General features: G+C 41.3%; 1 protein-coding gene and 1 non-coding gene across 2 annotated transcripts; both read right to left on the reverse strand.

Moving 5' to 3' along the window:
• Positions 1-304: 304 nt before the first annotated feature.
• On the reverse strand, positions 305-411 carry LOC141589276 (small nucleolar RNA R71). The gene has a single exon (XR_012520223.1). It is a non-coding gene; the product is annotated as a small nucleolar RNA R71 (small nucleolar RNA).
• A 15576-nt stretch (positions 412-15987) lies between these two features.
• Positions 15988-16821, reverse strand: LOC141588124 (uncharacterized). The gene has a single exon (XM_074409579.1). It carries the CDS (start codon positions 16819-16821, stop codon positions 15988-15990), a length of 834 nt encoding a protein of 277 aa, XP_074265680.1.
• Positions 16822-22300: the final 5479 nt, after the last annotated feature.

The raw sequence follows: 22300 nt of genomic DNA on the forward strand, positions 1-22300 counted from the left end.
ACACTTAACCGGAAATTTCATTGCAAAATCCACATTTATCCAATTAGTCGAAAGAAGCCAATTTGGGGGGATGCCTAGTGAAGACCCTCATTCTCACATGGAGACTTTTTGTGACTATTGTGATGCGATTTCACAAACCGGTGTGACTCAAGACCAAATTCGATGGGTCTTATTTCCTTTTTCTCTAATTGGTACCGTGAAACAATGGTTAAAGAGCCTTGATAAGGCTACTCTTGGAATTGATTCTTGGAAAAAGTTGGCTCTAGCTTTCTACAAAAAGTTCTACCCTCCGGAAAAGACTAACATGCTAAGAGCTCAAATCACAGGTTTTAAGCAAAGGGACGAAGAATCTTTGTATGAAGCTTGGGAGCGATTCAAAGGAACTTGTCGCTCATGTCCCCATCATGGACTTAGCGAGTGGTTCTTGGTACAACAATTTTGGAATGGTCTTTATGAAGACTCGAGAAACATTCTCAACATGGGATCAAATGGTATGTTCACCGAAGTTGACGATAATCAAACTTGGAACAAGATTGAGGAAATGGCGGTCCATAATTCACAATATAGTAGACCTCGCAAGGCTACTAGAGGAGGAAAGCATGAAGTGGACTCTATTACTCAATTGGGTGCTCAACTTAGTGCTCATATTGATACCATCAACTTGAAGTTTGAGAAGGCTATGGCTAAGCTTGAAGAAGCCTCAAAATCACCAAAGCAACATGTTAATGCCATGGTAGCATCTTCATCAATCCCAAGTGGGATATGTGAGAATTGTGGAACTTTGGGACATGACCAAAGTGAATGTAGGGGAACAAGTGAGCAAGTGAATGCTTTTCAAGCATACAAGAGTGGTACCCCTCATTCCAACTATTACAATGAAAACACCAAATTCCGCCCAAATCTCTCATACAAAAGCCAAAATGTTCAAAACCCTCAACCAACATACACCCCACCTCCCATGAGAAACCAAAATCAAAGACCCTTTTACAACCAAAACCAAGGTTACCAAAATAAAACTCCATACAATCAACAAAATGACCAAGGTTTTGATGTTCAAAAAGCGGTCCTCCAAATGCAAAACAATCAACAAGAATTTTCACTCAAATGCAAAAATATAGCCAAGCAAAAGACATCACCATCAACAACATCCTAGCCCACACAAAAATGTTGGAAACTCAAATGACCCAACTAGCATCTTCAAGCTCTCAAAGACAAAAGGGGAAATTACCACCTCAAAGTAATCCCCCAAGACATGAATCGGTTAGTGCCATCCACTTGAGGAGTGGTACAAGATATGAAGGGCCAAAGAAGCAAGTTGAGGATGAAGTTGTGGAAGCTAGTGATAAGGAAAGAGTTGTGCAAAACTCTAAGGAAGAAGAACCCACCAATCAAGAAGTTTCAAAGAAAAATGAAGAAAAGGCCAAAGAGAAGGAGCCAATTGTGATTAGACTTCCATTCCCGAGTCGTCAAGCTAAGCCTAAGTTTGATGACCAACTTGGAAAATTTATGGAAATTGTGAAGAATTTAGAATTCTCGATTCCATTCACGGAATTGATCAATCACGTTCCGGCCTATGCAAAGTACATGAAGGACATCCTTACAAAGAAGAAATCAATCCGGAAGCTTGAGAATATTGCCTTCACTAAGGTGAGTAGTGCCATCCTTCAAGGGAGCTCACCTCCAAAGCTCAAGGATCCGGGAAGCTTCTCCATTCCATGCACTATTGGTGACACTACAATCAACAAAGATTTATGTGACCTTGGGGCAAGTGTAGGACAGATTTTATGGGTAAGTTGGTCCTGACTAAGGACGTAACTTAGCACATCACATAATTAAAGCTAAGACATATTTTTCAAGTAATCCATACCTCATTTCAGCATCCAGCAGACCTTTACTTACATAATAGACATGATGTTGTTGGCCTTTCTGTTCTTTTACTAGGACTGCGCTGACTGCTGTGTTAGTGATGGATAAGTACACTGACAGAGGTTCCCCTTTCTCTAGTTTAGCCAGTAAGGGTAGAGATGATAGATACGATTTTAAGTCTTGAAAGGCTGCTTCATGCTCATCTGTCCAATGGAACTGCTTATTTTTTCTGAGTAGGTTGTAAAATGTTTTGCACCTTTCAGAGGATCTTGATATGAACCGATTCTGGGCGGCTACCCGGCCTGTCAATTTCTGAATATCTTTGACAGACGTGGGTGACTGAAGTTCCAAGATAGCTTTTATTTGTTCCGGACTGGCTTCTATGCCTCTTTTTGTCACCATATAACCAAGAAACTTACCTGTAGAGACTCCAAAGTGGCATTTTGTAGGGTTGAGCTTCATGTTGTATTTTTCCAATATTTGGAATGCTACTTCCAGATGTTTCACATGATCTTCAGCATTTTTAGACTTTAATACCATGTCATCTATATAGACTTCCATGATATCACCTATTTGGTCCTTGAACATCATGTTGACCAGGCGCTGGTACGTTGCCCCTGCATTCTTCAGACCGAACGGCATGGCTGTGTAACAGTATATGCCTCGTTCTGTAATGAATGCAGTACTTTCCTGGTCAGCAGAGTGCATTTTTATTTGATTGAATCCACTGGAGGCATCCATGAATGTCTGCATCTTATGCCCTGCTGTGGCGTCTACCATGACATCAATATGTGGCAAGGAGAATGGATCCTTAGGGCAAGCTTTGTTCAGGTCAGTGTAATCTACACAAACTCTCCATTTACCGTTCTTTTTCTACACAACAACCACGTTAGCTAGCCACTCAGGGTACATTACTACCCTGATCATTCCCATATCCAGAAGTTTTTCCAGTTCCTCATTGATTATTGCATTTCTTTTAGGTGCAAATTTTCGTCTTTTCTGTTGCACAGGCTTAAAAGATTGATCAATGTTAAGTTTGTGTGTAATTACATCAGCACTAATCCCAGTCATATCAAAATGAGACCAAGCAAACCAAGATGATTTATTCTTAAGGAATTTTACCAGTTCTGGCCTGACACAATCTGGGGCGTCAGATCCTACTAGAACATACCTATCAGGGTACTCAGGGTCTAAGATTACCTGATCTGTTTCCATTTTGGGAGGTGCTACATAAGTACTCCTGACAGGGTACGGTAATTGCTATGCGAGGGACTTACCTGCCTTGGAAGGTTTCAAGGCTGCAGTATAGCATTCTTGGGCTGTCTTGTGTTAGGACGACAAGCAATCCAGGACTCCAAATTTCTCATAGGATGAGACTCCTTGAACGTAAGTTGGAAGATGGACTTCTCTTAATGTGCTTCTGGTTTCTCCACTGAACCCTACCAGAACATTGGATTTCTTGGTGATTTGATCTTCACCAATATTCATGGCTTTCAGTATGTGAAGCATGATCAGGTTCACCGAGCTGCCTTCATCTACTAGGATCCTCCTTACTGTAGCGGTTCCAATCTTCATAGAAATTACCAGGCCATCATGATGAACATCAGGAATCCCTACCAGGTCGCAATCGCTAAAACTGATTGTCGGGACATGATCCGGTTTGTAGGGTGATGTGTTCCTTGGCGTCCTGGCTATCTTCTTTGCTCCTGAACTGGTCAGGCCACAAATTTTTGATCCACCAGATATGAATTTCACTTCATAGATTGGTGGTGGTGGAGGAAGGCTGCGATCCTGTTTAAGCTCCTGGTTCTCTTTGCCCTGGTCTGCATTTCTGCCTTTTGTCCTGATCAAGTCCTTTAGATATCCGGATTTCAACAGATAAGCTACTTCTTTTCTCAGGGTGAAGCAATCGTCCGTTGTGTGTCCAATGTCCATGTGGAATTCGCACCATTTGGAGTTGTCTATCCTTGGGTTGGGATTTTCCACCTTCCTAGGCCATCTGACTACTGGTCCCATGTTGTCAAGCCTCTAGATCAATCCTGCAATATCAACGCTTTAAGTTATGCTCAGAAATAGGCGGAAAAACTTTAACCTTACCTTATACTCATGTGCCAGGTTGACTTCTGAATGGTCTGGCCTGGAATATGGAGTAGGTCTGTAATTGTTTTCTTTGTTGCTTTTCCTATTGCTCTTTTCATAGTGTTTTGGTCCACTGGATGATCCGACTTTGTAGCTCTTGTCTTCTTCCTGTTGGAGTAAGTGTCCCCGACAATAATGCGATCACAATTGTCGATCACATTGATCACATATTTAAATCTCATACCAAGAATACGAAAGGGATGATACATTATATATATAGTCAACTGGTCCACACATATCGGTAATGATTAGCTGGCTAGAGTTTGACATTACTGTCGTGCGACGGTGGTGATCAGTTGATCCCTTGAGGTCACACCTAAAGGACGATTCCCTTAATTGAAAAGGTTAATTAATTGTATGTCGATACAGATTAATTAATTCCTTAAAATTGAACAAATTATTATCATAAGAGAGTGTGGACCATGGAAAAACGCTCCACTCAAATGTTTTTTCAAAACATTTTTAATTTTAAAAGAGTCGCCACTAAATTTTTAAATGGAATTTAGAAACCAATTTTAGAGATTTGAATTCGTGTGACTTTACGTGTTAGGAAGTTAATTTAATTTCATTAAAACAACACCCAACCCCGCCCGTTGCAATAACGGTCTCTACTAGGTGAAAGATGGCTATTTCGGAAAGATATCACATGCGTATGCAACCATTGAATTTAAATCCTATCATGCGAATTTCATTCTAAATCGTTTAAAATGCATTTAACTTCGTCGAAGTGGTTTAGCATGTGAGGTTCATTGATTAAACTAGAAAAAACACATCCAAAGAGAGGGATAGGAAGGCTTACGCTTAGCATAAGATGTATTAACAAACATTAGTGGTTAGCTCATACATACAATATAAATTATAAATAATGAAAATTAAAATCTAAAACATAAACTAATTAAACTAAGGATTAATCAAACAAAGTCAAACAAGGAAGCAAATTAAAACACAAAACCTGGACAAACCCGTGCACTGCACGGATCTGAAATTTTCGAAATACATCAGAATTGACCCGTGCACTGCGCGGGTTTTGAATTAATACATTGCTAATTACGAAATAAATACTTAATCAATGCAATAAATTACGAAAATCTACCTAAATTAAAATTACAAGTTATAGGTCTGGAAAATCATTAAAAATTAATTTTTATATGGTTAAAAATAAATACACATAAATTAAATAAACTCGATTTATTAAATTGTCCTATTCCAACACGAGGATATGTAAATGAGACGGGGTGTACGACCGACCGATATGGCGGATTTCTTTCCCATCTCAAGTCAACGCGGGTGCCGGAATGGTACTTTAACTCATACTCAAGATATTCTAGTTTCGATATTAGTTAGACGATGTTAGACAATGGTTAGTAAATAAACAATAAAAAAACGAAATAAAAAGGAGAGAAGGGAGTTTTAATGCACCCTCAACCTACATGTATCGTTGACACCGTCTTGGGTCGTAATCGATCGTAGATTTTATCTCGAGGGGCCGTCGTCGACGAAGACAATTGAAATTGAATTTTGAAATCCCGAAACAAACACGTTCAAAAGGCAGACTTGAGCAGCGATTTTCAATCGCTCACCACGACTTCGTTTCTCAACGATTTTCCAAACCGAAAGATGTTTTGGAAACTAGAAAGACTGAATTTTGTGAATATGGAAACAAAACAGAAGTTTTAATGGGATTTGTGCACGAGAATCAAGGCCAAAGACCACGACAGAAACTCGAAAACAAGATTTGTGTCCCTGTTTTCGAGCGGATGTCACGGCTTTAGTTTAGGGTTTTTTTGGACGATTGATGGTTGTTATTTGCAGTATGTTGTGGGGAGAACTTAGAGGAATGAATGTATGGTGAAGGGGGGGTATTTATAGGGAGTTTCGAAGGGTAGAAGTAGGGCAACAAGCAGTCGGGCCTGTTTCGCATAGCCGCTGTCCATCAGCTAATTCGTGGGGTTTTTAGGATTTGTATGGGGATTTTCTTGGTGGTTAAGCTAAGGTAATATGGGTAGGATACTAGGGTATGGTGTAGGGTTAATGGGCACGGGTTTGGTAGCTGTTTGGAGCGGGTTTTGGGCTCGGGATTGAGCACGCAAAACAGGGGGGGAGGCTGCTTGTGTTGCGGGCTGTTTGTGGAGTATTTGGGACGGGAATTGGATGGGTTTTGTGGTGTTATGGGTGCTGGGTGCTGGGTTGTTGTGGGTAATGTGGAGCGCGGATTGGTGGTGATGGGTTGCAGGTTTGGACCAAGTTTGAGTCGGTTTAGAAGGGCTTTCGATGGGCTATACAAACACGGGTAAAGGAAGAATTGGGCTGTGTTGGGGAGTGTTTAGGACGAGATTTGGGTGTGGATATGGGGGTTCGAACTGGGTTTGAATGGGTAGAGGTCTAGGTTGGTTAGTGTACTCGAGATTCGTGCCAACTCATAAAGAAAACGGGCTCAAAAACCGAGCTATAATCGAGCTCCAAAACGTGTGGTTAAAACGAGTTTTCGATTTTCAAATTCGATTTTTCAAATCGATTAACACATTAAAATAAATGATTTTTCAAATCAAATACACTCATAAAATGATTTTTCAAATCAATTATTTATTTTATTTTCAATAAAATAAATTTAAGGAAATAAATTCAAATTAAAACAATAAAATGAATTCACTTTAAAAAAAGCTTTAATTTAAATATCATTTAAATTAATAAAATACTCCGTCGACAACGCTCATTCCACATCGTAAAACGAACCCAAATAATGACAATGACAACTAATAAATACATGTGTCCTATCATCATCGGGTGTTTGTCGGGTTCTCTATAAATTCCAATATCGACGGATACGGGTATCTACTGAGAGCCCCACTTTTGACCGAGGCTTGGACAAGGCGAAAGTCAAAGTATACCCCAGGTCTCTCTCGACCTGAGGATTCTGCGGGTCGTTTATAGTCCATTAGACTTGCGTATATAAGCTCGCCAGCCATAAGAAGAGATCATACCTGAAACTTCGTCGGGGATTGACTCTTGCTTCTGTTGTGTCAAATTATCATCGTTAGTCATCGACCCATAAATTGCATATATGGTGGGTTGAGCCTTATCCTCGGGCGCCTACGTATCCGTTTCTGACGGAATCAAACCCGCGTCGTAGTTCGGCTCGATGGCCTGTAGCTTTCTGCTGCTTCGGCTCGGATGCCAATATCCCATTGTTCATGTGAGTAAAGACAAAACTTGCGCTTTGCTTATCAATTTATTTGCTCGCTAGGGAGAACGATTCAAATCGAGCGTTTTGTTGGGGAAATGTCATTTCCGTAGCATTCTGCTGTCGATCTTTGTTAGGAGGATGCCATCCTGTCTGTTTTGTGGTGGTCTCTGGAGCCGACGGCGACAGAGCCCCCAGTTGGAGCATATTCTGCAAATTTAATCATAATATATAGCACGCGATTCACGTAGCGACATTTTGATACTTGAAATGGTCATCGACCGAATCTTGATGGGTCTCTGGAGCCGACGGCGACAGAGCCCCCAGTTGAAAGAAAAGGAAAAATGGGTTATCGACCCGCAGACATGAACATTGCTTAGAAAAGGTGGGTCATTGACCCGACCTTTGAATATCTCGAAAATGATTGGCCTCTTCGAGGCGAGAATTTATTTCAGTTTTCTGGATCCAAATGATTTTTCGAATCAACACATAATTTTATCTTCAATAAAATTAATTGCGAAAAATTATTTCAAATTTCTGGAGTAAAACGATTTTTCAAATCAAAACACAATTTTATTTTCAAAAAAATAATCGCAGAAGTTTATTTCAAATTTCTGGAGTGAAAGCGACGGGTAGACACGACCTTTTGACGAAAAGACTCGGACTTTCTGACCCGTAACCAATGTGGGCGTAACCCAATAAAATCCGTAAGTGTGTACGGGATGTTAATTCAACACGGGACGCGCGGGGGATGAGATTGTAAATTAGTCACTTTGGTGCACGAACTATGACAAATTCCGCAAGAGAAATGAGCGAACAAAACCCGGGACGGATGGGGCCCACTTGGCGCGCCACACGGGCCCTACACGGCCGAAATAGAGGAGGTATGGGACTTGCTTTCTTATTTCAAAAAGCTACCAAACTTCCTAAAGCTAGTAGGCTTCCAAGTTTCCAAATTTCCTAGAAGATTTAGGTTTCCAAAACCTAAAGGAATTATACTTCCAAAATTCCTCATCTCTTTTCATATATAAGGAAGGGCTAAGGGTTGAGATTTCCCACAATTTCTCAAACAGAAATCTCTCTGCTTAAAAGAATATCTTTTTTAGAAAAAACTAGTCATGAATTCCCTGTTTGGGACCATGAAGGGATGGGCGACAGAATTCAGGGGTTTAGAAATCCAAAATCTGAATGCGGCGGGAATTCAACAAATTATTTTCCTGAGGCAAGTCATGATTCAACCCGCATTTCTTAAAGAGTGCCTGAGAGTGTGGGATCCCGAGCATCATGTCTTTGCTTTTCCGGAGGGAGAAATCTGTCCCCTTCCTGAAGAATTTACCGTCTTGGGAGGATGGAGGACCACGCAAGAGCCTGTGGTTCCCGACTTTGTGTCCAACTGGACCCAAAAATACCGCGAATATCTAAACTTGTCGCGTGATGAAGCCCGTACCATCGTCGATGGTGGAAAGGTGGACCTGCTTGCGCTAGTGCATAGATTCCGGCGTGCGAATGACCCAGATATACCGATCATTTATCGACGCCGTGCCTTTGGCCTCATTCTATTGCATCTTTATTGTTTCGAGGGGGCGATAGAAATTCCATCTTATCGCGGCCAAGCTAGACTAATCCGAGTCGTGGAGCAAATGGAGAATGGTGCTAATCCTGCATGGATTATACTAGCTAAGACTATTAAAAGCTTGGATGCACAAAAAGCCAATCCGGATGTTGTATTCATGGGATCAACCAGCCTACTGCAAGTTTGTCTTTCTTCTCTTTTTTCCTTTTTTTTCTCTTTTTTTCTTCGTCTCTTTTTTTCTTTGTTTTTCGTCTTTTTTCTTCTTTTTTTCGTTTTTTTTTTACCTGCCTTTTTCCGACTGTCTAACAGATATGGCTCAGCGAGCGTCTTGGTTTGATTGATCCACCGTTGAAACCAGAAGATTATCATGTCAGAAGTCTCACTAATCGGCGACGGCGCTACAGTTCTGAGCAAGGATCCGATTACTGGCGAAATATGCTGATTAGCGGAACAGGGTCTCACATTCGCTGGTCCTTACCATGGCTTCATTTGAGCTCACTTACCGGGCTCGCAGATACTGATGATACACGGTATGTCACTTTGTTGGGCTTGGATCACCCTGTCTATTTTTACCCGGACCGGGTGCTTCGCCAATTCGGTCGTCAACAAATTGTCCCTGCGACGGAGGCTTCGCGAGGTCCTGCTTTTGTTATTTCTCAGGGTAGATGTCATACTTGGCTCCATGCGTGGCGCCGAAGGACCGTGTGGCGCATTCCCGAGCCACGCGAGTCTACTTGGGTTTCCCCTTCATATCTCAAATGGACTACAGAACCGGGCCTTAAAGCAAGGAAGAAACTACAGAAAGATGATGCCATTGATCGGGAGAAGCATGACGGGGGTTAAAAATCGACAATTCTTTCTTGGGCCGATTCCGGCCCGACCGAGATCGAGACTAGGCTCGACGAGAACCCTAGGGCTAAACCTGGTGCTCCTAGCGTGTGGGACCGACTGGGTACTACAAGTGGTGACGTTCTGACACTTGCAGAGAGACTTGGCCCTCGACCAAGCGTAAAAGAGAGATTGGGCCCGCGAGAAGACAGCGTGGTCCCCCGAAGAAACGGGCAAGAATGATGATGGGTGAGACATCGTCTCGTAGTGACGGGACACGCGACCCAACTAAAGATAGGTGGTAGTTACGGCTCTATTATTTAGTATTACTATTATGCTTTTATTTGCTTTCCTGTTAGTTTGATTTGTAATGGGCGTCGCCTGGATTTATCAAAATAAAAGACACGTATTATTTATTAGAAATCCTCAGTTTCTGCATTGAATATTTCATTTTTATTGTGGTTGTACCCTTTTCAAGGGTTGCCTACGATCTCGCTTTTCAACGAGAATCAAACCGAGGTCGTAGTTCTCTCATAAAACATTTCAGCGGTGGCAACGAATGCCAAACTTAAAACTTATTCAAATACATCACAATTCAAGTGTTATTTCATAACTTTGAGAGTGAGGTCTTAAGGATAGTACTTCTTCAACGATCCGATTCGTTGGATTCGAGAAATCGTTTCCATCCAAATCGTCAAACGTACCGCGCCTCCGTGAGTATCTTCTTCACGAGATAAGGACCGGCCCAATTAGGCTTAAACTTCCCTCTTGGATCGATTGGTAATAGAGCCCTTGCGATTTGAGAACTAAATCGCCTTCATTAATTCCCCGGGCTTCACCTTCTTGTTAAAAGCCCGCTCTATCCTTTTCTCGATAGAGTGAACATGATACAACGCATTCAAACGACGCTCATCAAGTAACACCAACGAATCATATCTGGCTTGGACCCAATCCGCTTACGGGACCTGGCTTTCGAGCAAGATGCGTAGGGGAGGGGACTTCCGTTCGACTGGTTGTCTGCTTCCATCCCGTAAACTAGATAGTATGGGGTTGCCCCGTGGCTGTTCGATGGATGTTCTATATCCCCACAACGCGAAGGGTATCTTCTCCGACCACTCCTTGTAATTGTCAGACATCTTTCTCAATATAGTAGCCACCGTTTTGTTAGCGGCCTCCACTGCTCCATTTGTCTGAGGTCGATATGGAGATGACTTATGATGCTTGATTCTATACTTTTCAAGTATAACGGTCGTCTCAGCTTGAAAGTGAGTTCCATGATCAGCGATGAACTCGTGCGGCACTCCACCGGCTGAGATGATGTCATTCTGAATAAACTTGGCTACTTGCTTCGCATTTAGCACTTTGTAAGACTTGGCCTCTACCCACTTGGTAAAGTAATCAATAGCGACTAGGATATAACAATGCCCTCCTATTCCAGAAGGGTTTACTTTTCCGATGATGTCGATTCCCCAGGTTGAGAAAGGCCAAGGTGACGTCATGGTGTATAGCATAGAAGGTGGTACATGTTGAATATTCGCAAATATTTGGCAATTGTGACAATGCCGGACATATCTGCGACAATCTATTTCCATTGTTGTCCAATAGTATCCTAACCTCATGATCTTCCGAACTAGCATGTGGGAGTTCATATGCGGCCCACATCCCCCGTCGTGGACTTCTTCCATGACCTTTTCTGACGTCTTGTCGACGCATCGCAACAGGACACCCTGTGCTGTCTTCTTATACAATTGTCCATCGTTAGTTTTAACGAATTGGGCGGATAACATTCGCAATGCACGCTTTCCACGTGTATCGAGGTCTGCGCAGGTATTCTCCGCTTCTTTGAATCTCACAATGGATGCATACCAAGGTTCGCCGCTTTCCTCGGCATCATCGACAAAGCATTTATATAAGTTTGGTGAAGACCTTCGTTCGACACACAACGGCATGCTATCCATATGATCAGGGATGTTTATCAACGCTGCTTTGGAGTTTTAAAGTGCGTCGTCCGAACCGATTTTCCTCCCTTGGGAGGTACACGTATCGCACCTCTTCGAAGAGTTTTTCTAGCTCTTCTATCTTAGCCTGGTAGGGTGCCAGGCTGCTACTTTTGATCTTCCATGACCCCGTCACTTGATTAATGACCAAGGAGGAATCCCCGTGTACTGTCAACTTCATGACTCCTAACTTGTTAGCGCTCTGCAAACCAAGTAGGCATGCTTCGTATTCCGCGGCGTTATTTGTGACGGCGAAGTCCAATTTGATCGAAACTGGTACGTGCTCTCCTCTCGGCGAAATGATAAGGACACCTATTCCGCATCCCATGTTATTCAAAGCCCCATCGAAATATAGATCCCATGCATCATCTTCGACATGGACAATATCCTCATCTGGGAACGACCAAGTGTCAACAATGTCAGTTTCTTCGACTGGATTATCGGCCAGGAAATCGGCAACGACCTTTCCTTTTATCGCTTTCAGCGGCACATATTTGAGATCGAATTCCGATAGCAGGAGGGTCCATCTTGATATTCTGCCGTTTAGCACCGGTTTTTCAAACAAGTACTTGATGGGGTCCATTCTGGAATATATACTCACACTGTAGCTGAGCATATAGTGACGTAGCTTCTTCGTTGCCCAGACTAAAGCTAGGCATGTCTTTTCTAATGATGTATACTTTGATTCATACTCCAAGAACTTTTTACTAAGGTAGTAAATTGCTCTTTCTTCTTTGTCAACGGTTTGTGCCAGCATTGCTCCCATCGCGGTATCTCAGAATCGTTAAATACGGTGATAGAGGCAAGCCGCTACAAAGCGGATCGAGAAGCTGGCGGAGAAGATAACACTTCCTTTATCTTATCAAACGCGGCTTGGCATTGGTCATCCCACATAATATGATCCCCAACTTTCAATTTCTTAAAAATTGGTTCGCAGATCATAGTTAATTTTGAGACGAAACGGCTTATGTATTGCACTCGGCCTAAGAAACCTCGAATTTCTTTCTCGGTTTTAGGATGGGGCATTTACATAATGGCTTTAATCTTTGATGGGTCGATTTCGATGCCACGGTGGCTAACGATATGACCCAAAAGCTTGCCAGAGGTGACCCCAAACGCGCACTTCTGTGGGTTTAATCTCATATTATACTTTCTCAACCTCTCGAAGAATTTTCGTAATGCCATCAAATGGTTATTACGTTCCTTCGATTTTACGATCATGTCATCGACGTAGACCTCTACTTCCTTATGAATCATATCATGTAACAACGTCGTTGTTGTTCTCTCGTAAGTCGCGACTTTGCATTTATTAATCCAAACGGCATCACCGTGTAGCAATAAGTGCCCCATGGTGTTGTGAAAGCAGTCTTGTGCATATCTTCATCGGCCATTTTTATCCGGTTTGTAACCGGCGTACCCATCCATAAAGGATAATAATGCATGGTTAGCGGTATTGTCAACCAAGATGTCAATGTGAGGTAACGGAAAGTCGTCCTTTGGACTAGCCTTATTTAGATCACGAAAATCAACGCAGACCCGAACCTTTCCGTCTTTCTTTGGGACCGGCACCACATTAGCTACCCAATCTGAGTATTCCGATACTTTGATGAACCCGCCTTGAACTGTTTACCAATCTCTTCTTTGACTTTCAAAGACCACTCTGCACGCATTCTACGTGGCTTCGCTTTATCTTTTTGGTTTGAACCCTGGCTTGATCGGAATCTTGTTCTCTGCAATTTCCCTATCAATACCCGGCATATCTTTGTAGGACCAAGCAAATACATCTTTGAATTCATTCAACAATTCAACAAACCCCTTCTTTTTCTCGGGATCTAAGGTTGTTCCTATCTTAAGCTCCGAGGCTCTAAGGTAGTCCCCACATTAACAACCGGTATCTTCGACACCGAGCTTCTTTGGTTGTATTCTTCCAACCCTTTTACTAACTGGGGAGGCGGTTCCACCTCCTCCTCTTCTTCTTCCACCTGTCTATCCTCGACCTCATTCTCAACGTTATTAAAACAATCAATTGAATCGCAATACAAATGAGACAAGTCGTAAGCAAACTTATTCATCTTATTATTGATTTGAAACTGCGCAAATTGCGTTAACATTTGGGCCAACTGATCAGAGGTCAGTGGCGAGATAGGAGCAGTATTCGGGACAGGCCCCGGAATACCAGCACTAGGGGGAGGTACAGGAAAAGGAAAGACTGGGGAAGGGGTATCTTCGACACCTAAAACCCTAGACTTAGCCTTAGGACTTATGTCAGACTCAGACTCGGACTCAGACTCAGACTCAGAATCGTCATCAGGTTTGAACATTTGCCCTTCTCCAACGGTCATCTTGAAAAGCGAACCCTTGTTGTCGGTCTATTTCATGGTTTTCCGCCATCCAGATGTATTCCTCTGGGGATCTACATCAGTAATGAGGGTAGATGGATCGAAACGATCACTCCTTACGATCATGTTTACCAAGACTTCGTTTGGTATTTACGGCTTCTTTTCCTCTCCAAAGAGGAGACCCATAGCTTTCCCATCTTCGATCGGAACAGAATCCTTCTTTATTGTAGCTACTGCCATAATGTCTTCGGGAATATAGAAACAATCACGGAATACTTCGATTAGGGGACCAATTTTTGTTGGCCCTTGAGTTGAACAGTGGTTCGGGGAAGTCTAAACTCGGCATTTCCTCCCCGGCTTTCACAAAGTGGCCGTTTAGAGTTAGCAAGTACGGCCCCATCTTGATGTCTCGGTCTTCGATCGAGACTCTCTTTCTCAGGGAGTCTTCTTCAGTTGGCTCATACCCAAGCCCGTATCGTGTCCCCTTAGGCACTGGCGACTTCAATTGAAATGCGTTTTCCCTTCGGGGGTACATGGAGTACCCGAAGTACTTTCCGGTCTTGAAGATTGTTTTTCAAACACGGCTTCCCGTATATAAGTCCATATTCGGTGCCTCGAAAGTGGACTCAATTGTGTTTACTACCTCGAAACCACAAGACTCCAAGGCGGTATTATCAGTTTGCACTTCGGAAGTAACATCTCCTCCCGTCACAATTATAGGAGTAGCATCGATGGTCACTACCTCTCCCTTGAGAGGGATTTTAATCTTGCGATGGAGGGTAGAAGACACGGCTCGCCTGTGTGAATCCATGGTCTCCCGAGCAAAATGTTGAAAGATGAGGCAACATCTATCACTTGGAAATTGACCTTGCGCTCCACCTTTCCCACATTCACGCTTAAAGTGACGAGTCCGGACACTCGACGCACTGTGCCATCGAAAGCCCGAACCGTTTGCATAGTGGGTGCGAAGTCGCTTTTCTCGAGTCCCAAAATTAAAGCGGTCCGTAGTGGGAGAACATTAACTGCAGACCCGTCGTCGACAAGGGTCATTGGGAGTCGCTTATGACGGCATTCTACCGTGATGTACATAGCGAGACAATGTTGTGGCCCAAATGAGGGTAGGTCTTCATCAGAAAAAGTTACGGCATTAGTAAACCGAGGTTGGTTTTGAGCAACAAATGAGACCACGTCATCTGGAGTAGTGTGCGATGACATGGTCATATTCATTAAGGCTTGAAGTAGAGCTTGTCGGTGTTCAAACGAGCTCAACATTAATTCCCAGATGGAGACATCCGCCTTAGTCTTTTAATCGCTTGATGAGGGAGGCCTCGAGGTCGACCCTTCACCAAGAGCTCGGACCGAGGTGGCCTCCTTAGTGGGTGTCTTACTTGGACTGTCTCCAAAGATAGAGACATGGTTTGCCTTCTCGACACGATAGGGACGTCCCGATCGAGTCAAATGATTAGATTCGAGGACATCTTTCCTCAATTTAGAAATTTATTCCGAGTTCGGGAATAATCGCACCTTCAAATGAGATAGATATCGTCTTCATCGTCAGCCCAGACCCCATTAATTTCATTCTCGCTTCGGAGAATGTATGGTGTGCAATCGATAGCAAAATCCCCAATTCAAACTTCGTTCTTAGCTTGAGGGATATACTCGGAAACTTACATAGACCTTCACCACGAAAAACCCGGTGAGAGCGGATGGGTTGGATTAAGTGAGATACATCGGTATTGTCTTCGACGAATACTGCATTGGCATGGTCGCCAAAAGGATTGTTCAGGTTGTTAGGTCGGACGGTGGGGATGGGGAGCGACCCATTCTCGATCATGTCTTGGATTTCATGTTTAAGACGGTAACAATTTCCGGTATCATGACCTTTTCCTTGATGATAAGCACGGTAGGGCGTTGGGCTTATACCATTTACCCTCGTCGATCCGCAGCGGTCCGGAGTTGGACCAATTGGGTTCGGATTTCCCTTGGGCCGAGAGCCTTTGGAGGGCGTATGCATAGGTACACCCGATGTCAGTGAACGCTCTTGGCCCATGGCGTTGCGATCCCTTAGAGCTCCTCCCAAAAGACCGATGGCTTGGATATGATTGCGTAACCGGATGCCTTAGCTTTGGAAGAGGAGGCACCCTGATACCCTTTTGGCTTTTCAGCCTCAGCAGAACGAACGTCGTCCTCAATTTTTCTTCCGACTCGAATAAGGTCCTTGAATGAGCCGAAATGTTGATATTTGATAGCGTCACGGTAGACAGGTCGAAGATTTTTGATGAACTTATCTACCATTTCAGTCTCCTCCGGCCTTTTGGCCAACTTCACGCTTTCAAACAAGCGCCGGCGGTTGAGGAATTCAGTAAATCCCTCCTTATCCTTCGTGTCATCACCTCGAGTGTGCGCACGGTGAGTCCGAATCTCAACATTATCGCAAAGTGTTTGCGAGAACTCCACCGCTATATCTTCGAAAGTGGGGAAATTCTTAAGCTCAAGGTTGTAGAACCACGCCTTCGGGTGTTCTCCTAGGGATTGAGCAAAAATGTGGGGCAACATCTCAAGAAAAGGTACCCCTTTCAACGCAACGTACTCCTTGTAGGAACGGATATGTTGCAATGGATCTTCCGTCCCTTTGAACTTTGGGATATCAGTTAGGACAAAATTGGTTGGTAGCTTGTCCTGGACCGGCATGTACCCTCTGGAATTCTCATAATGCACATTTTCCCCTCGGGATAGCTTCAACTGTTCCTCTATTAGTCGGAACCTCTTTTCGAATTCAGTTTCCGGGGGCGGTGGTATGGGAGCTTCCACCGCGATCTTGGCTTCCACAGCCGTCAAGCGTTCCATCATTGCGACCAAAGTGTTGTTAATCTGCTTCAGTGCCTCTGCGGTAGTCATACTTCTTGTTTGTAGTGGCCTTTCTACAATAAAATCCCGAGCGAGTATCAGTTATCGAATCAAAATCCCCTGCACAAACAGGACTCGACTCATAACAACATGACGGACTCTATGCGACTCGATATTGGGCTTAGACCCGGAGAGCGAGCAATTGGGCCCCCTCGGTTTGGGTCATATACGACTAGGGACGGTTTTTCAAACCAAAAAACTGGCTATAACTTGACATGGATCCTACGAACGAACTATTCTGGCTCGTTGGAACGGGTCCTAACTGTGATACACACGTGGCTTGGGTTTTAGACTCAATGTGATCATAAATCCGACGTGACAAACCCGTGTTCAAACCAGACATGGCTCTTGGGCTTTGTGACAAACGCCCTAGGTGGCCTAGTGGGGACGTTTTGGTGGACTGACTTGGACCAAATGGTCGACTTTCATGACTCAGACCCAAATATCGGTTTAGGTGACTCACTTGACAAGTGTTCTAACCAAACAAAGGCTCACTCGAGCCTAAGGGTGGACTAGCTCGCCTATATCGAGCAAGCAAAAGCCCAACTCGACTAACCCGACCCCACTGACTCAAACTCTATTCTAGGTTTGGGTTGGACCTGGGATACAGTTCATCGAAATTTGAAATCGAAAAGGATTGAATTGGTTTTTAAAATGGGCAGCACTTCGGCTTGAAAGAAGGTTCAAAATTTCGAAATAGAGGGCCGAAATTTTCGAAAAGAAATGGACTTGAAAAAGAATCAAATTTTCGAAAGAAAAAGAAGATGGATTTGAAAATGCTATTTTGAAAACATGACCCGGGATTCACATAGCATGTAATCATTCGCATTTTAGGGATGCAATGCATGAACTAGACTCTTCTAAGTCTCGGTCAGTCCTCTAAAATGGGTTTATGCCGATGAAACCGCTTTGTCGGGAGTCCACATACCGTCATATGCCCGTAGCAATATGCCTCGTATGCAGCTGCCTACGTCCACGGAATCACCTTGATACTTAAATCGGACATAGTGGACATCAATATCCTCCCTTGGAATTAACCCAAGAGATTCTTTGGCCCGCCTAAAGTCTCGGGGGTTTATGCATGATTAACATAAAAAAATGTGACAACAATCCTAATAGCCATCTAACACTTTTCAAGTTTCACTTTCCCCAGCAGAGTCGCCAAATTGTGGACCATGGAAAAACGCTCCACTCAAATGCTTTTTCAAAACATTTTTAATTTTAAAAGAGTCGCCACTAAATTTTTAAATGGAATTTAGAAACCAATTTTAGAGATTTGAATTCGTGTGACTTTACGTGTTAGGAAGTTAATTTAATTTCATTAAAACAACACCCAACCCCGCCCGTTGCAATAACGGTCTCTACTAGGTGAAAGATGGCTATTTCGGAAAGATATCACATGCGTATGCAACCATTGAATTTAAATCCTATCATGCGAATTTCATTCTAAATCGTTTAAAATGCATTTAACTTCGTCGAAGTGGTTTAGCATGTGAGGTTCATTGATTAAACTAGAAAAAACACATCCAAAGAGAGGGATAGGAAGGCTTACGCTTAGCATAAGATGTATTAACAAACATTAGTGGTTAGCTCATACATACAATATAAATTATAAATAATGAAAATTAAAATCTAAAACATAAACTAATTAAACTAAGGATTAATCAAACAAAGTCAAACAAGGAAGCAAATTAAAACACAAAACCTGGACAAACCCGTGCACTGCACGGATCTGAAATTTTCGAAATACATCAGAATTGACCCGTGCACTGCGCGGGTTTTGAATTAATACATTGCTAATTACGAAATAAATACTTAATCAATGCAATAAATTACGAAAATCTACCTAAATTAAAATTACAAGTTATAGGTCTGGAAAATCATTAAAAATTAATTTTTATATGGTTAAAAATAAATACACATAAATTAAATAAACTCGATTTATTAAATTGTCCTATTCCAACACGAGGATATGTAAATGAGACGGGGTGTACGACCGACCGATATGGCGGATTTCTTTCCCATCTCAAGTCAACGCGGGTGCCGGAATGGTACTTTAACTCATACTCAAGATATTCTAGTTTCGATATTAGTTAGACGATGTTAGACAATGGTTAGTAAATAAACAATAAAAAAACGAAATAAAAAGGAGAGAAGGGAGTTTTAATGCACCCTCAACCTACATGTATCGTTGACACCGTCTTGGGTCGTAATCGATCGTAGATTTTATCTCGAGGGGCCGTCGTCGACGAAGACAATTGAAATTGAATTTTGAAATCCCGAAACAAACACGTTCAAAAGGCAGACTTGAGCAGCGATTTTCAATCGCTCACCACGACTTCGTTTCTCAACGATTTTCCAAACCGAAAGATGTTTTGGAAACTAGAAAGACTGAATTTTGTGAATATGGAAACAACCCAGAAGTTTTAATGGGATTTGTGCACGAGAATCAAGGCCAAAGACCACGACAGAAACTCGAAAACAAGATTTGTGTCCCTGTTTTTGAGCGGCTGTCACGGCTTTAGTTTAGGGTTTTTTTGGACAATTGATGGTTGTTATTTGCAGTATGTTATGGGGAGAACTTAGAGGAATGAATGTATGGTGAAGGGGGGGTATTTATAGGGAGTTTCGAAGGGTAGAAGTAGGGCAACAAGCAGTCGGGCCTGTTTCGCATAGCCGCTGTCCATCAGCTAATTCGTGGGGTTTTTGGGTTTGTATGGGGGTTTTCTTGGTGGTTAAGCTAAGGTAATATGGGTAGGATACCAGGGTATGGTGAAGGGTTAATGGGCACGGGTTTGGTAGCTGTTTGGAGCGAGTTTTGGGCTCGGGATTGAGCACGCAAAACAGGGGGGAGGCTGCTTGTGTAGCGGGCTGTTTGTGGAGTATTTGGGACGGGAATTGGATGGGTTTTGTGGTGTTCTGGGTGCTGGGTTGTTGTGGGTAATGTGGAGCGCGGGTTGGTGGTGATGGATTGCAGGTTTGGACCAAGTTTGAGTCGGTTTAGAAGGGCTTTCGATGGGCTATACAAACACGGGTAAAGGAAGGAATTGGGCTGTGTTGGGGAGTGTTTAGGACCAGATTTGGGTGTGGATATGGGGGTTCGAACTGGGGTTGAATGGGTAGAGGTCTAGGTTGGTTAGTGTACTCGAGATTCGTGCCAACTCGTAAAGAAAACGGGCTCAAAAACCGAGCTATAATCGAGCTCCAAAACGTGTGGTTAAAACGAGTTTTCGATTTTCAAATCGATTAACACATTAAAATAAATGATTTTTCAAATCAAATACACTCATAAAGTGATTTTTCAAATCAATTATTTATTTTATTTTCAATAAAATAAATTTAAGGAAATAAATTCAAATTAAAACAATAAAATGAATTCACTTTAAAAAAAGCTTTAATTTAAATATCATTTAAATTAATAAAATACTCCGTCGACAACGCTCATTCCACATCGTAAAACGAACCCAAATAATGACAATGACAACTAATAAATACATGTGTCCTATCATCATCGGGTGTTTGTCGGGTTCTCTATAAATACCAATATCGACGGATACGGGTATCTACAGAGAGAAAATGACATCTTATTATAATGTGATTAAATAAGATTTTATTTAGTAATTTAAGAAGTTATATTACTAAAATTAATCGGTGTTTGCGAAACACGCGAGATGAGAATGATAAGTTAGTCATAATTACAAGATGTTGTGAATTATACTAACTAGTATTTAAATGACCATTTTATGTGAAAGTAATTTTGAATTACTAGTCAATTTGTTAAATGTGATTTATTTAATTTGTAAATGATATTTAATTTGTTAAATATGCATTTTAAATTAAAACATGACATAAGACATGTCACATGTCTCATGACATACAATTGTACAATTGACAAAAATAATATGGACTCCATATTACACATATAAACCGAAATTGGTGGGCAAGTGTTAGAAATTTTGTCTTTTTCCATTTGTCTTATTCATTTGTCTAATATGCTTGATAGTGACATGACTATGGACAAAGGCTTACACATTTGTCTTGTGAAGACAAAAAGAAAAAGAAAAATGGTCCACAACAACATAAGGCCACCGGTTTTATGGAGAGAAATAATAGAGATTTTTCTCAATTTTTCATTTTTCTCATGTTTTATGAAAAACAATACCTTCTCTCTGTTGTTCTTCATAAAATTCATTTTTATGAATCTAATTTGCACAAATCAAACACTAATAATACTAGTAGTAGTATATGATTATTAGTAACCGATTTTAAGGTAAACCACATGACAAATATCTAGTACATGTTAGTTTGTGGGATTAAGGGATAGTCTTGGGTGCTACTAATTGGAGAGCTTCTATTTTGAAGTCATGAATGTTCATCCATTATTGGAAAGCTCAAGAACTAACAAGAAGGAGATCTTGTTGGTGCTCATATGATGACCGAAATTTAGATGGTGAGAAATCGATTTTCTTATCTCTTCTTATTTAGTTTGCATGCATAAGATTTGTAATTAATTTTATGACTAAATTAATTAGAACATATTTGAATATGTTAAGTAATGAGATATAGATTTATAACAAGCGGTATCAAGAGCCTTAGGTTGTTTGCATGCAAATCGGTTATAGTTTTTCCGAGTTATACGATTAACATATAAAACTTATAAATTTGTGCTTATTATGATATATCACGAAATTTATCATGCATGTTAAAGTTTCTGGTCCTAAAATGTTTTTAGGATATTTTGGTTAATTTATGGATTTTTATTGTTCATTTTATATAATAATGGCATTAAAAATGTGATTTTATGACAAAAATGTCATTTTCGGACTAAAATTAGCTAAACTTCGAATTTTCCAGTGGTTTTTGGATATGTTTTTACATATATTATTTTTAGATGACCTGTAAATTTTCATAATTTTTGGAGTTCTTATGCTCGAAATATGGATTTTTCATGATAAAAATCGAATTTAAATGAAAAATAGGTTAATATGAGAAATATTTCGAATCTGGTCATATAAATTTAGTATGTTGTCACATGACATTTTACAAGATGTGTGTAAAATTATAGGCTATAATGAAGTCTTTATGCATGATTTATGAATTTTTGATGAAAAATAGCATAAATAGTGACTTAATTAGTGAATAATTGCTAAAACATACTTCGTGACTAAGGAAAAACGTCACATGTTGCATTTTATTATCTTTTTCAGATCTAAAATTGAAAAGTTGATAAATATAATTTTTCTCATGTTTTATGATAATATTTGATAAATCCGGTAAATCGCAACATAGTTTTTCCTAGATAATTTTCGAAATTTTTAACCTAAGTTTTTTGAATATTATGAGTGTCATGGTATTTTTCCAGAATGTTCATGAGTTTAAATTTCAAATTTTGAATTTATTTGAAATTTTTGTGATTTATTTGAAGTTTATAGCATTTTATTATAATTTTGAGTCCATTAATGAACAATTA

Source organism: Silene latifolia, chromosome 6 (genome assembly GCF_048544455.1).
Source record: "Silene latifolia isolate original U9 population chromosome 6, ASM4854445v1, whole genome shotgun sequence".
Taxonomy (NCBI): Eukaryota; Viridiplantae; Streptophyta; class Magnoliopsida; order Caryophyllales; family Caryophyllaceae; genus Silene; species Silene latifolia.

Coding starts and splice junctions, on each gene's coding strand:
- LOC141588124 (XM_074409579.1), bottom strand. CDS start 16,821: ATGACTACCGCAGAGGCACTGAAGCAGATTAACAACACTTTGGTCGCA.